Source organism: Diadema antillarum, unplaced genomic scaffold (genome assembly GCF_040938485.1).
Source record: "Diadema antillarum isolate AM-2024a unplaced genomic scaffold, OU_Dant_1.0 seq00000413_RagTag, whole genome shotgun sequence".
Classification (NCBI taxonomy): domain Eukaryota; kingdom Metazoa; phylum Echinodermata; class Echinoidea; order Diadematoida; family Diadematidae; genus Diadema; species Diadema antillarum.
In genome coordinates, this window is record NW_027271399.1 from 559,981 (window position 1) to 573,866 (window position 13,886).

Consider the following 13,886-nt stretch of genomic DNA (forward strand, 5'->3'; position numbering starts at 1 on the left):
AGAAGATGTTGATTTGATGAACGAGACGGAATCATGCGACATGTAATAATAGTCTGTAAAGCGCATTGAAATTTTAAACAAGTCTGAAATGTGCTTTATAGAAATCAGCTACTAGTATTATTATTATAATTATAATTATAAGTCAAAACTAATCTTGGGGTACTGTAGAAGACTGCCAATGACCCCCTATCATCACATGAAAGCAAGGGGAAGGATATGTCCAGCAATGAGAGAAGTAAGATTTGGTACACAGATATACTGTAAAACATGATATATTTGCGGCATGAATTATTCGCGAATTGGAGCCGACGGCTTTTTTTGCGGCATGAAATTTTCGCGAAATGCCACTGGCATTCAATGCATATAGTGTAGACAAGAATTTTCGCGTGCATTTTAATTTCGCGATTCTTGGCACTCGCAAAATTCGCAAAATTAAAATGCACGCGAACATTTCTCGTTTTACAGTATTGTGTCTGAAGAAAATGTGCAATTGCAGGTCATGAAATTTGAAATGGTATGAATGACCTGTACCTCTGTGATTCATATCTGACAGTTATATCAAGTATGTGCGATAACTATACATTGCAGGAAATCACCGACGATAAATACGAGATCCGTCTGTGTGTGGAGGAGGCTGCGCTGATCATCTCCAAGGAGCCCAGCATGACCATGAAGGTGTCCCTCACCTCCCCAGCCTTCAGGGACCAAGCCGCTGCAGAGGCCGGTAAGTTTTGGACCGGTGGCAGCCACGGCTTACTGCACCAATCACCATGCTGTTTGTATTCAGATCACTGCACTTCTCAGGCCCCTATCACAGACATTCAATGTGGGGATTTCCCCTCCAGTGCACCAAGGGGATCTCCCTCCAGTGCACTGAGAGGATTTCCCTTCAGAGCACTGATTACAGAATACATTTTGTATTTCCAGCTATGGAACTCTTGCTTCTCAGATTGGCACATTGGGTCAGCAAAGTCTAATGCGCCATTCAAAATGTCTTTCAGTAACCTTTTTTTTTTTCTGCAAATAAAACTTGTACAATCACCAAGAATTGAATCTTTATGAAATGTATGCTTTTGAGAAAACCTTGATGAGATATTTTCGTGAGTTCCAACTTTTTAGTAGATTTGTGAAAACATCAAAAGTGAACAAAGTTTTCTCTATGTGCTTAATGGCAATAGACCCGGAAGTATTTTTTTTTTCAGGGTTTTTCTTTGATGTTGTTAATTTGTTTGATGTTATAAGAAATTGGAAGTGCCTTAGACAAGACTTAATTAATGTGATATGGGCTCTATGGAGTGCAGACAGCTAGCAATGTCCACTCAGCCAAATTTGCTGTTTGATACCTACTCAAAAGTCCTCATGCAGAGCAACAAAATCTTTGATTCTATATACCAGTTCCAATGGTATATTATTGACATAGTGATTTTTCATTTATAAATATATTTCCAAGCACTCATTCAAACAGTACTTTAGGTGGACTTTGTATCATGTTGTATTGCCGGTAATTAATATTTTTGAAGGCCCCCGTTGTCAATATTTGCACGGAGAAACTTCAAATTCTCACAACAAACTGGAAGATTTTAATCCTGAAGAAAATTGAAGGAAAATTAAGAAAGCAACTCAGAAGCAAGTGCATTTCTAGTCATGGGATATACTGGAATGTGGACATGTTTTCATATTGTTGTATTTGGTGATGGCCAGTTTTAAGTGAATGATGGTTTCTTGTTTCTTTCTTTGCCTTGAAAAAAGAAAAACCAAAGATTTGTTTGTTTCGAGTTCTTTTCTCTGTGCAAAGCCTTCTATTCCATACAGCCATTCGTAAGATACGACAGGTCGGCAGCTTTGTGGAGGATTTTTGATCATCCTCGGGCCTGCCGGCAAGAAAGGGTTGAGTCGGCCGATAGGATGACCCCACATGGCTGGACACTAGTGCATGCATAAAAGATAAAATAAAGTACACCAAAGTGCAATACATCTAACTAATAAAGAGTTTGTTGATTAAACTTGATGTCAAAGTTAGGCCTATGGTTTGATGAAAGTGCTTTACACAACAATCAAATCCCCATTATCAATCCCAATCATTTACCTCTTACTGTTAATTTTTTTTTTTTTTTTCATGAAATGCACTTCAAATTCTCATTTGCAAAACTTGTAAAACTGTCCTTATGCAACAGAAAACTAATGTTTGAATTTTATAATTGCTTATCCACATGATCCTCATAATGTGAGAAATAAGGCAAAGGATAATTGCATTTATCATTAAAGATATATAAATAAGTAAAAAGAAATATGCACACAATGTGTTAAGTGCAGAAATGAGAAAAAGAAAACTTAATAAAAGTGCTGAAACTAAAAATAAGTCAGCTGAGCATGCAAGGAATCTAACCATTGAAGCTGTTCCAAGTTCAGTAGCTTACTCATAATTGTCAGCGTGCACACAGGTCCTGGCCTTGGAGTCAAGTCCGCCAGACCGACTCCCCTCTGACCCCTTTATGACCCCTGACCTGCGTTTGGAGGGCGCATGGTGGAAGGGGTGAAGGGGTCAACTTGCTCTGGCGTCCCTGGTCCGAGGTTCATTATTCATGTGGTCAAACACCCATCCCTGCCATCCAATGTTATGCCTAGATTCGGCCCGAGACCCTCCGGATGTACTGGACAGGCAAAAATGCCTGGAAGCTCTTGCAGCGTTACGACATGCTAAGTGGTTCCAGGTTCGATATTCTCAACCCATTTGATATATGTTGTCTAGTGTGTGTGTGTGTGTATGTGTTTGTGTGTATGTGTGTTTGTTTTGTGTGTGGAATTACATGTGTTGTGCTGAGTGAACTGATGGTGGAACTGTACCAGTGCATTGCAGGTGATAGAAATTTGTGCCAAATTTCTGAGGCAAAACTTATCTCCAAGAAACCCAGAATTACAGTACAGGATGATGATCAGTGACTTATGATTTTGATTAAAAAAAAAAAGATTGGTTGTAGAATGTCAAGATAATGATATCGGAAGTGCATTCTCAGCAGAAATCCTGAAAAAGCCCTTAATTTTTAACAGAAAAAACCCATATGTCTACACCACACCTTATTGGTGCTTGCATGTATAAAAGACATAAATGACCCACATACATTTAGCTCTCTTGACGGTTTCCCATCGTAAAGTACATAAATTCACGTTGTAGATAAACAAGTCAATGAACTCTATATATGATTGGGGAAAGAAACAGTTTGAGTCATTGTGAAAAAGCAGTGTTAAAAAACAAAGATGTGAGACTGAGTGTTTTAGTGATGCCTGTTTAATAGTGATGGTGAGTATTTGTGGTAGGTTGATTGTACTTGAGGAGTTCAGTAAAAACTTTTCAGTGCAACCAGGCACTGAAGGGACATAGACATGTCATCTGTTGAGTTCCAGAAGGATGTTTAGTCTGCACATACATACAGTGATTGGAGATATGACTTTCTGCTTCTCAGGAGATGACTTGTCAAGTGATAGGGCCCTCTTATGCCTCTATGCAGTATAACAGTTTGTGTGAAAATGTTTCCCTTTTGCATGTGTACATAAAGACTTCTACCAAACCCTCTTTAGGTCGCATGTGACATGGTTAGATTATGAAAAGATGAAGTACACCATGAGTTTTGTTGACAAAAGCATAATGTGGCTAAATTGCTGCAAGCTAGAATTTGCGGGCAATTTTCACGTTCAGTAATCACATATCGACTTCCTGCTCTAATATGAAATAGATAAAATGCCTCAGTTTGAATTTACTTGTCAAACCTAGTAAGCATGGCTTTTACAATCATATCTGTATTTGGTCCAGAGCTCATGTGTGAGTAGCTCGGTAAGTGAAAATACAATTTGAAAAAGGAAATGAAGCAGATTCATCTTGCCCTCCTGCATGTATCCTCTCCGCCGTCTAAATTACTGCAGTTGTCACATTTACCTTAGCATATGGTGCTATGTTTTGACCCACTTTGGATATTACGTCAAATGTGTACATAATTCATCTCATTGTAGAAATGCTATGTGCTTAGGATGACAATGAGATATGTCCATCTTCTTAACATGGTTGGTAAGTAATTGTTATATATAGCACATCCAAAATTAGCCATTGTGTTGGTAAAGTTTGGTTAGGAGTAAAGATGACTGAAACCATAGCAGCCAGATTGTGGAACATCGCTTTCCTGTAGTCAGCGTAAACTTTATTCTTTATTCCCTTTTTTTTCAGTCTTTCATTGGTGTTGACGTATACTTTTCATGGCAGTCCGTTAGACTAAAATTGTGCCTCCCTTTATTCCTCGGTTCCTGTGCTTGTCACTAGGCTAGAGCAGGAGGTCTTCAGTCCTGTGTGGTCATCATCCGTGTTCTGCGGGATCTGTGTGAACGTGTGCCAACCTGGGCCCCGCTACGAGGATGGGTAAGAGCCTTAAAGTAACAACCCCCATGTTTAAAGGGATGGTATGATTTTGGTTGAAATGGGGATTCAGGTTTTAACTTTTTCCAAGATAATTAGAAACCACTTACATAAAATATTGAAGTGCATACAATTCTAAGAGGAATTGAAATTTTATTTGATGAAAATCTGTTGTGAAGTAACTGAGATGTCCAAAAACAAAGAAACCCTACCAAAAGGTGGGACCCATCTTTTGTTAGGACCACTTTGTTTTACTTTGTTTTTGGATATCTCAGCCATTTCAAAAGTGATTTTCATTAGATAAACTTTCCGTTCCTCTTAAAATGGTATGCACTTTAATATTTCATGTAAGTAGTTTCTAGTTATCTTGCAAAAAGTTAAAACCTGAATCCCCATCTCAACCGAAACTGTACCTTCCCTTTGATTTGACTCACATGAGTAGATTGATATCAAACAAGATGTTCTGAACAGTGGGAACATTTCATGAAAAGATAGGGTGTGAAATGTACAAAGGCAAGGAATGTTAAATCTGTGATTTCCACAAAAAGTGATGTCAGTTACAGGCAAACATACCGACGAAATGAGCGAATGTTATTGACTCACAATGCTCCCATGGTCTTGCACACAAATGTTGATGTAATTTTTTTTTCAACTATCTATAGTTGGCTAAATTGTTTGATGCCAACAATTATTTTAGAACATTTTATGCACCAACCAATGTGAGAGCATCTAGTTCATTGGGTATTCTTGGAGATGAGCAATGAATGAAGCTCCCTGTCTATCGAGACATCTGACACAGCATTCATTAGTTTACTGTAAAAGTGGATATTTTCGCGCAACTAATTTTTCGCGCTTGGCCAGGTAAGAAGAGTTTCGCGTGTTTTCAATTTCGCGGAATCAAGACATCAGCTACTAGAACATATGGCACGCAAAAATATTCGCGTGCTTTTATTTTCGCGCTAGCTTCTGGTTGCGCGAAATGCGCGAAAATTACCACTTTTACAGTAAATGATTTAGTAGATCTTTTATGTATGGCATTGAGTCTCCAGATCCATATGTTTCATAGTGACTATTTCTCTTCCCACTTGCTCTGTGCAATCAGCCGCTGGAGCTGCTGTGTGAGAGAGTGTTAGCCAGTGCCGGCCAGCCCCTGGGCCCTGGGGATGCCCTACGCCGAGTCTTTGAAGCCATCGCTGGAGGATTTCTGCTGCCAGGTATGTATGTGCCAAGAATTAAGCAGTGACCACAGAATACAGTCACATGACCTGTATACGAACAACTTACGAGCGACTGGTGATCAGTTCTTGTGCTGAATTATTGAAATTCTGGTAAGTTATAACAGGCTTTCAAGTGGCCCTACTTTTCCTACTTTTTCCTACTTTTTTACTGCTGTCCCTACTTTTCCTACTTTTTTGCTGAAAATTCTACTTTTTCCTACTTTTTTGATGAAAACCCCCACAAAAAAACAAATGTGCAAGGCTACTTGAATAGTTGATATTCAGAAATGATGAGTAGACTCTAGTTGCAGATTCTTAGTGGTGGGGAGAGCCTCTTCAGCATGAAAGAGGGATAACACACGACTGCTGCCAGCCTCAGCTTTTGCTCCTGTGCAGATGTGATTGATCCCACTGATATTGCAGCCTAGGACTTGGAGCAGTGCTCATCCAGCTCTCATCATTGCTCAAAATTACTAGGCTCTCCAAAGGAGCAAAAGTGAGGCTGAGGCAGCAGGGTTGTGAGTACAAATTAAGATTTACATGTAGCATCAAGAGTTCTGGTGAGTATCAACGAAAACTGCTCCAAAAAGCCTGCACATGTCCTGATTTATTCCTACTTTTTTTTTCTTTAATGCCCTACTTTTTTCCTCGTATGTCCTACTTTTTCCTACTTTTTTAGAGATTTTGTTCCTACTTTATTCCTACTTTTTTACATTATCCCGCTTGAAAGCCTGTAAGTATAGCACATCAGAACTGATCACCAGTCGCTCGTAAGTTGTTCGTAACTCTACGAACAGCTTTATGAAACAGGGCCTAGGCTAGTTTTATTTCATGTGTATTAGCAGCTGGAAAAAACAGTTCTCAGTAAGGGAAAGGAAAGAACATCTTGTGTAATAGAAAAACGAAATGTAGTTTTGCCTGTGCTTGCCAGCCTCTCTTTGATGTATCCTCTTTTGATATATTACGGCACACTGCACCGAGACCACACATCAGACTATGATTGTGTGGACTCCTATCTGTGTGCCAGAGAAACTGATCGAGCTTGGAGAATTAGGGAGTCGTGGCTTTATAAGCAGTGCCTGGACTCTCACCTGCCTCCTAGACATTCCCTACTTTTTGTTTTGGTGATATTTGAGAATAGATAAATTCTGAAGATGTTTGTGTATGACACATTGATAGACAAAAAACTGACTCACGAACCCAGCTTTTATGCGTTGATGTGTGGACAGTTTTTCGCATCATTGGGTTGCTGTTTATATCTGTTTTTGTGCCACATTGAAAATTTACTTGATACAAGTGTAGCTTCACCAGAAAACTGATTAGGGCCACATTGATTTTGGCTTCAAATGCATGGATAAATCAAAATCTCAGTTGTATGAGAATTTATGTAGCAGTGCACACTGTAAGTGCATGAGTGCACTATGCCTTGCCAGTACACTGCCAAGGAATGACCTTATATTGAGCTTGCATGTTACTGTCCTTTATACTGTGTGATTATTCAATTCTTTGGTACCACTGCAAAAATGAGTGAATAAGGAAACTTTGGCAAGCTGTCAAAAGGAAGCAAGCATGCAAGAATGGTACATGTAGGTACATGTGATTTTAGGTCGTTTGATATTGAGGGGGTGGGAGGGGGGGGGGGGGAGAGCAGTACAGCGGTGATGTCATAATGTTTTATCATGTCATATTTAATGATGTCATAATGTTCATGTCATGTTTGATAATGTCACTATGTGAAATGTTCACAGGGGGCCCTGGACTCTTTGATCCTTGTGAGAAGGACGAAACGGACGCCCTGGTCCACCTCACCTCACAGGAGTGTGAAGACATCACTGCTAGTGCCCAGGTAAGCAACCAGTGGAGAGATCAAGCCATTTTCTTCAAGTCATTGAAAGTTTTCGACATATTTAAGGCTGCGCCTAAAGCCAAACAGCAGGAATATTTCCAACATAAATCGATAAACCCTAGGTCATTTTATTCTTCAAGGCATTAAAAGTGATAAGTTTAAGACACTGGCAAAGACCAACGTGCAAATGGTCTGTAGACTTGAAAAGATTTAATGGTGTGGTGTAATTGTGACTACCTAAGTCTGTAGACTTGAAGGGAGGATTGACCACTGCAATGCAGTTTTATGACTACTCCAGTCTTTAAACATGAAGGGATTGACCACAGCAGTGCAGTTGTGACTACCTCTATCTTTGGTGGACTTGAGTTTGATTGCTGTAGTACTGTAGTTGTGACTACCTTAGTCTGAAGACTTAAAAGATTGCTCACTGCAGTGTAACTGCTGCAAAGCCGTTCTGACCTTATCTCAGTCTGTAGACTTACAACGATTCACTGCAGCAGTGTAATTGTGACAACCTCAGTCTTGGGACTAACATATTCCCTTCATCACTAGTTAGTCACTTGATGACATTTTAGTTTACAATACTGTAAAAGTGGATATTTTCGTGTGACCAATTTTTCGCGCTTTGCCGGGTAAAAAGAGTGTCGGATGTTTTTAATTCCGCGGAATCAAGACATCAACTATTGGAACATATGGCACGCAAAAATATTCATGTGCTTTTATTTTCGCGCTACCTTCTCGTTGCGCGAAATGCGCGAAAATTTCAACACCGCGAAAATTTACACTTTTACAGTGTTTAGGGGTAGACTGTGAGTTGAAGAAAAGCCCATGCTCTTTTTTTTATGCCTCCGCCACGAAGTGGTGCCGGAGGCATTATGTTTTCGGGTTGTCCGTCCGTCCGTCCGTCCTTCCGTCCGTCCGTCCGTCCGTCCGTCCTTCCGTCCGTCTTTCCGTCCGTCCGTAATGAATTTTGTGGACAAGGTAACTATCAAAAGCTGTTGAGGTATCCTGATGAAACTTGGCATGTATGTGTATTAGGGGGTGAAGTTGTGCCTATCAACTTTTGGGTGCACGTGCTCAAGGTCAAAGGTCAAAAGGTCAAGGTCAAATACATAAAATTTCACTATTTCCACCATATCTATGCAATGCCTGAAGATATTTTCTTGAAACTTAGTGTATACATGTATTACCCAATTTAGATTCTCTGGTGAAAGTTTGGGTCATGAGGTCAAAGGTCAAAGGTCAAAAGGTCGAGTAAAAGTATTAAAACTTCTTTTTTTTCTCTGTAAATTGGAAAATTGTTCAAGGTATCTTCATGGAACATAGTATATATACATGTACTGACTGGCAGTGATTATCTAGAGAATGTAGGGTTCATGGGGTCAAAGGTCAGGGGTCAAAGGTCAAGTGCAACACTTCAAAATTTTACTATTTCCCTCATGTTCATGCAATGCCAGCAGGATTAGTATTTTTTTTTTTTACACTTGGTGTATGCATGTGTAACCTAATAGAAATTCTCTGGAGAGTTTTTTTTTCTTTTTCTTTTTTTATTGCCTCAAAGGTCAAAAGGTCAAAGATCAAGTGAAAGTGCTGAACTAACTTTTTCCTCCATATCTCGGAAGTGGCTCAATTTATCGTGAAACCTACTGCATATCTATGCATGTTCTACCTGAAAGTGATTATCTTATGAATTTTAGGGTCTAAGGCCAGATGAACATGGTAACAATTTACTATTCAGTACAGAAATTGCACTTTTTCTCCATACCGGTACCATGAAAATTACTCAATGCATAAATGTATGAATGGGTCAAAGTCAAGTTAAAGTCCTTAAATCCCCAAATACATGCTCTCCTATTCATCCAATTAAACCAAGTTCAAGGAAGGTGAACATTCAACACATTTCTGACAAACTTGTCATTTCAATATTTTGCCAGTTTTGTGAAAATGTAATCACACATTGTCCACATGGACTATCTAGACCTATTAGGAGAATCATGCATTATGGCAGAGGCATACCAGTCGCCATAGCGACATTTCTAGTTTTAAGTCTATATTCAGTAGTAATTAATAACTGAATGGATCTCTACCTCCCTACCTGTTTGATGTGCATGGTTGTCGGTGATAATGAACAGCACATACTTTATTCCTAGTTTACTTTTGTTTCGTCTTCCCTCCCAGCACGCCCTGAGGCTGATTGTGTTCCGCCAAGTCCACAAAGTGCTTGCCATGGAGCCCATGTACTCACAGAATCGCAACTTCATCCGCAACCGTCGCAACGCCCGCAAGCGTCGACGCGAGGACACCGAGGGCGGCGACAGCGCTGACGGTAAGCGCATTTTGTGGTGACTTGGAGTAGGGGTTGTCTGTCAATGCACCCTTCCCTGTGTGTTGTGTTATGGTGCAGCAATTTTGGCAAAAGGGTCAATTATCTTTAGGCGATTTTTTTAACCCAACAAGAAAAGATTTTAACACAGTTATTCGTATCTGTTAATTCGAAGAGGACATACATTCCTCTTGTTAGAGCTTTACTAACGACAAATGCATTCAAAGCAAACGACATGACATTTGAGTTGCACACTGCACCGAGACCACACATCAGACTATGATTGTGTGGACTCCTATCTGTGTGCCAGAGAAACTGATCGAGCTTGGAGACTTAGGGAGTCATGGCTTTATAAGCAGTGCCTGGACTCTCACCTGCCTCCTGGACAAAGTGAAGTAATCCTGAACAAGACAAAGTGCAGTGTACAACAGAATTCAAGTCGCATGTACAACTGTGCCCTGCATGTTGCTTTCTGACTGGTGCCGTTTTGTAGGTGATTCCCCAGCATCCAAACATGTCTTATTTACATGAAGAATCTTGTACTTCCCTTCAGTAACCTACAACCTCTCATCGTGAGTCTCCAGATAAATCTGGCTCTGGAGGATTAACACTTGCATTGGTTAAAAAATCAGTGGGCGCTTAACAGGAGTGTGGAAAATTGTAAAAAACAGAGAGTTCTCCTTTTCTTTTTCTTTCTTTTTTTTTTGGGGGGGGGGGGTCACAACAAGATTGTCAGTGTTGTCTATGTTTGTTTGGTTGTTGGTTTTTATCTCCTCTTACAATCTCGGGAATGTCATACATCCCCTTTCAAAATAAAAACAAAAACGAGAGAGGAAGTTTGAAAACCTTTGTTTCCATGCTGCTTTTGTTAGTTGAACCCCTCAGACTTTGACAAGGCCTTTTAAGTTATGCTGTTCACGATTTCTTGTCCCCTGCAGGCGAAGGCAAGAAGGACAAGAAGGAAGGAGATGGTACAGCGACTGGAATGGACATCACTGCAGGAGAGGGTGCAGGAACTGAATAACTCCCCTCCCCCTAAATGGATACGGAGATTCCATTCTCCAGTAGTGATTTCCCTAAGCTATGTACATGCATACCAGTACAAATATTTTCTGTTAGGTCTTATTTTCTGTGATCTAATCGCTAGTAGTGATGCTTTATTTGTGTAAAGAAGGAAGGAAAGAAAATGCTTCAAATTTGGAGATTGGGGACTGTGGTGGTTCGCTGTGTGTACTGCGAATGTCTTATATTAAACTGCGATCTTACATTGAATGGCTGTGCAAGTGTACTCCTTGAGCTTTAGGGTTTCATAATTTAAACACATGATTCCAGTCTCGGAGTCATAGGTCAACTAAGCTATTTATAATGCAAGCCATTTCAGTGCTGTTAATAATGATAGGAGTATGGGCTTTACATAGCGGGAACTAAAATAATGTAGCAATTTGGGCTGATCTGTGCGATCAATTTATCAGTCAGCGTAGCATTCCATCATTCATGGAAGTTAACAACCTATGTCATGCAAGTAATGTAAAGATGTTTGCTTAAATGATATTTGTGACTATGTAAAGATTTGTAAATAAAACGCTCAGCTGGAGTTTCTCACTTTAAAAGCAGCATTTATGCACCAAGATCAACTATGTGTTCCTGTTGAAATGAGGAATTGAAACTTGTGAAATTACAGTTTTAATAATGAATTGGAGCAGATGTCAGCATGATTTGTGATGCCAAATATTGTATGTCCAGAGATGATGAAGTGCCCAGGTATTTATTTTTCTTGATGCAAGTGTACGTTGTACCTTAACTGTCTGGTGTAACTTGCGATAACCAAAGTCGTAGGAACGCTTGAATTATTGCCGGTTGATGAGGTAAGTGATGGGACAGGTTGAAGCAGTCAAGTGCAAGTATATTAGCGTAAATCTCGAGTCTGTGTTTTGTTTATTTGTCATACTGTGTTAATGATTTTCAGCTGTGTGAATGCTAGTGTCTTATGGTCTTCATCTTCGGCTGAGAAGGTGTTTATTTTGCACAATTTCATTAGTATCAGTCTAATCTTTTGCAAGGACCGATCTTAGATTGCTGCCACAGTCATGCACTCCAGTGAGGGAACAGGGGTTGTGTGTAGTTTGAAATTAATGAGTTATACAGTGACTAGTGTGATAGTCCTGTTCTAAAAAAGAAGGGGGAGAGGGAAGGGTATCAAGGATGTGTTAAGGGTGCAAAGTACAATCTGTTAAGTGCAGAAATGAGCATCAATGACACTTTGCCATATTTCTGAGAACTAGTTGAAAATTTTTTGACGAAACATGCATACCCGTAACAGCAAAACCAGTGTTTTTGCATTGACCCGTAATTTCTTACATGAGAGAGAATGGCTCAATATTTATCCAGATAGTGAGATAAGCCCCTGTTGCACTATACATGTATCAGTATACAGTTAGCTGTAAATTCAGTGTCATAAGTTACATTGGAGTGTGATACTAAATGGATACTTTATTGTCGTAGATATAATGTACATGTACTATATTCAAGTTTTTAAGGAAGAAAACAAAAATCAAATTTGGTTGAGTTAGACAATATGTGTGACTCTACGCTGTTTGCACAAATTCAAAGTCTATGTCTGCACCACTGTGTTTTCAACATTGCTCACTGCTCCGCAACAAATATTGCTCTACTTTCAAATGTATTCCATTTGTCTAGAGTCTCAGTGTGACATTTTAAAATCTCTCTGCAGTCAGTTACAGTCATCACACTAAGTAAAGCGTAAGGGGGTCGCAGTATTTTAATCAAATTTGAAGACATGAAAATCTCGGTATATTTCTCTACAGTATCTTCCTCTCTCTTCCTTACTTTTTCTCTGTTTATTTGTCCATCATGCTGTTGAAACTACTAATTCATGGAAGTGAAAAGGATGTCTGTTGGCAAAGTCTACCTTCCATTTGGTTGATATCATGATAATACAGTGTACTTGTACAGGGACACCCTTCAACGAGCTTGCTTACGAGGTCCTGTCTTTATTTAAACAGAGTGACTTCTGTGTTGTCTTTTTTTTGTACGTACATGTATTTAGCTATATTTTTCCCGTACTTAGCTGATTTCTTTGTCAGTATGTTAACAGCAAGGTACCAATCGTGAGAAGGTAAAATCAGTGGCCCCAGCATCCTTGCTTTAAGGGGGTTTCCCTGTGCATTGTGTATATGCACAGAAGGGGGGGGGGGGGGGGGGGGTGAGGGAGAAAGTTATTAAACTTACCTGTTTTATCAGAGTAAAGTCAGAAGTACATTTTTTTCAAGCTGCTTTTGATGAGTGTTGATATACTGTAGCTGTGACATAGGCACTGCATTCCTGGAATGCCATCATCATATTATGATGAGATGCACTGTGTCACTTGTGCATTGTGTTGGCAGATAGGTTGAATTATGAATCCCTTTCTATGTTTTGTTACAGCCCTTTAGTATTTGCACCTTGTCAAGTATCTAACACATGTTGATTGTTGAATGTTCATATTGCTTTAGTGAAGTTTCAAAGCTTTAACTTGCAGGATTACTAATACCGTGCTATGTATCTTGATTCTTCTATTTTGTATGTTCTTGATGTTCAATGTGATTGCTATTAAAAATCCTTCCAGCTATGAAATTCTTCCTTTTTATGTGTGTGTGTGGTCCTTGAAATATGAATAACCTGTAAATGGCGAGTCTGAAATTGAGGTTTGCTGTATTGCTGGCGTCTCTGTGTCTACAAAGACCATGCATAAAAAAGCATCACAGTTCTTGGAGATTGCAGCATCCATTTAGTTTAGTGTGTGATTCAACCCATTGTTTACATATGTTTCTTAAATGGAAGTAGAATCAAACAAACGGGAAGATTGTTGTTTCAAAATAATGAGTAGGTACAGTACAGTGTATTTAGAAATGAATCTGAATAGATGTTTAACTGCACACAAATTTTCTTATATGTATATCAGAAAAACTTGTAATGTACTGAATTATGAAATTCTCGTTGCAATGACCAAGGACTTGCAAACTTCGTTGGAGAAAAGATTGTACATGCGTGGACATGCTGCCTAGATTTTAAATTCTAAGTTGACATGAACATCAGAAT

General features: G+C 39.4%; 1 protein-coding gene across 1 annotated transcript in view; it reads left to right on the forward strand.

Annotated features, from left to right (window-relative positions):
- LOC139732334 (zinc finger RNA-binding protein-like) overlaps positions 1 to 12,986 on the forward strand; it is a 38,757-nt gene extending 25,771 nt beyond the window's left edge. Inside the window, exons 14-20 of the mRNA XM_071643201.1 lie at positions 589 to 724; positions 2,626 to 2,711; positions 4,310 to 4,405; positions 5,505 to 5,616; positions 7,368 to 7,465; positions 9,644 to 9,791; positions 10,727 to 12,986. Coding sequence (XP_071499302.1) covers positions 589 to 724; positions 2,626 to 2,711; positions 4,310 to 4,405; positions 5,505 to 5,616; positions 7,368 to 7,465; positions 9,644 to 9,791; positions 10,727 to 10,812 — 762 coding nt within the window. The 3' untranslated portion in view covers positions 10,813 to 12,986. The remainder of the gene's footprint in view (positions 1 to 588; positions 725 to 2,625; positions 2,712 to 4,309; positions 4,406 to 5,504; positions 5,617 to 7,367; positions 7,466 to 9,643; positions 9,792 to 10,726) is intronic.
- The last annotated feature ends 900 nt before the right edge of the window (positions 12,987 to 13,886 follow it).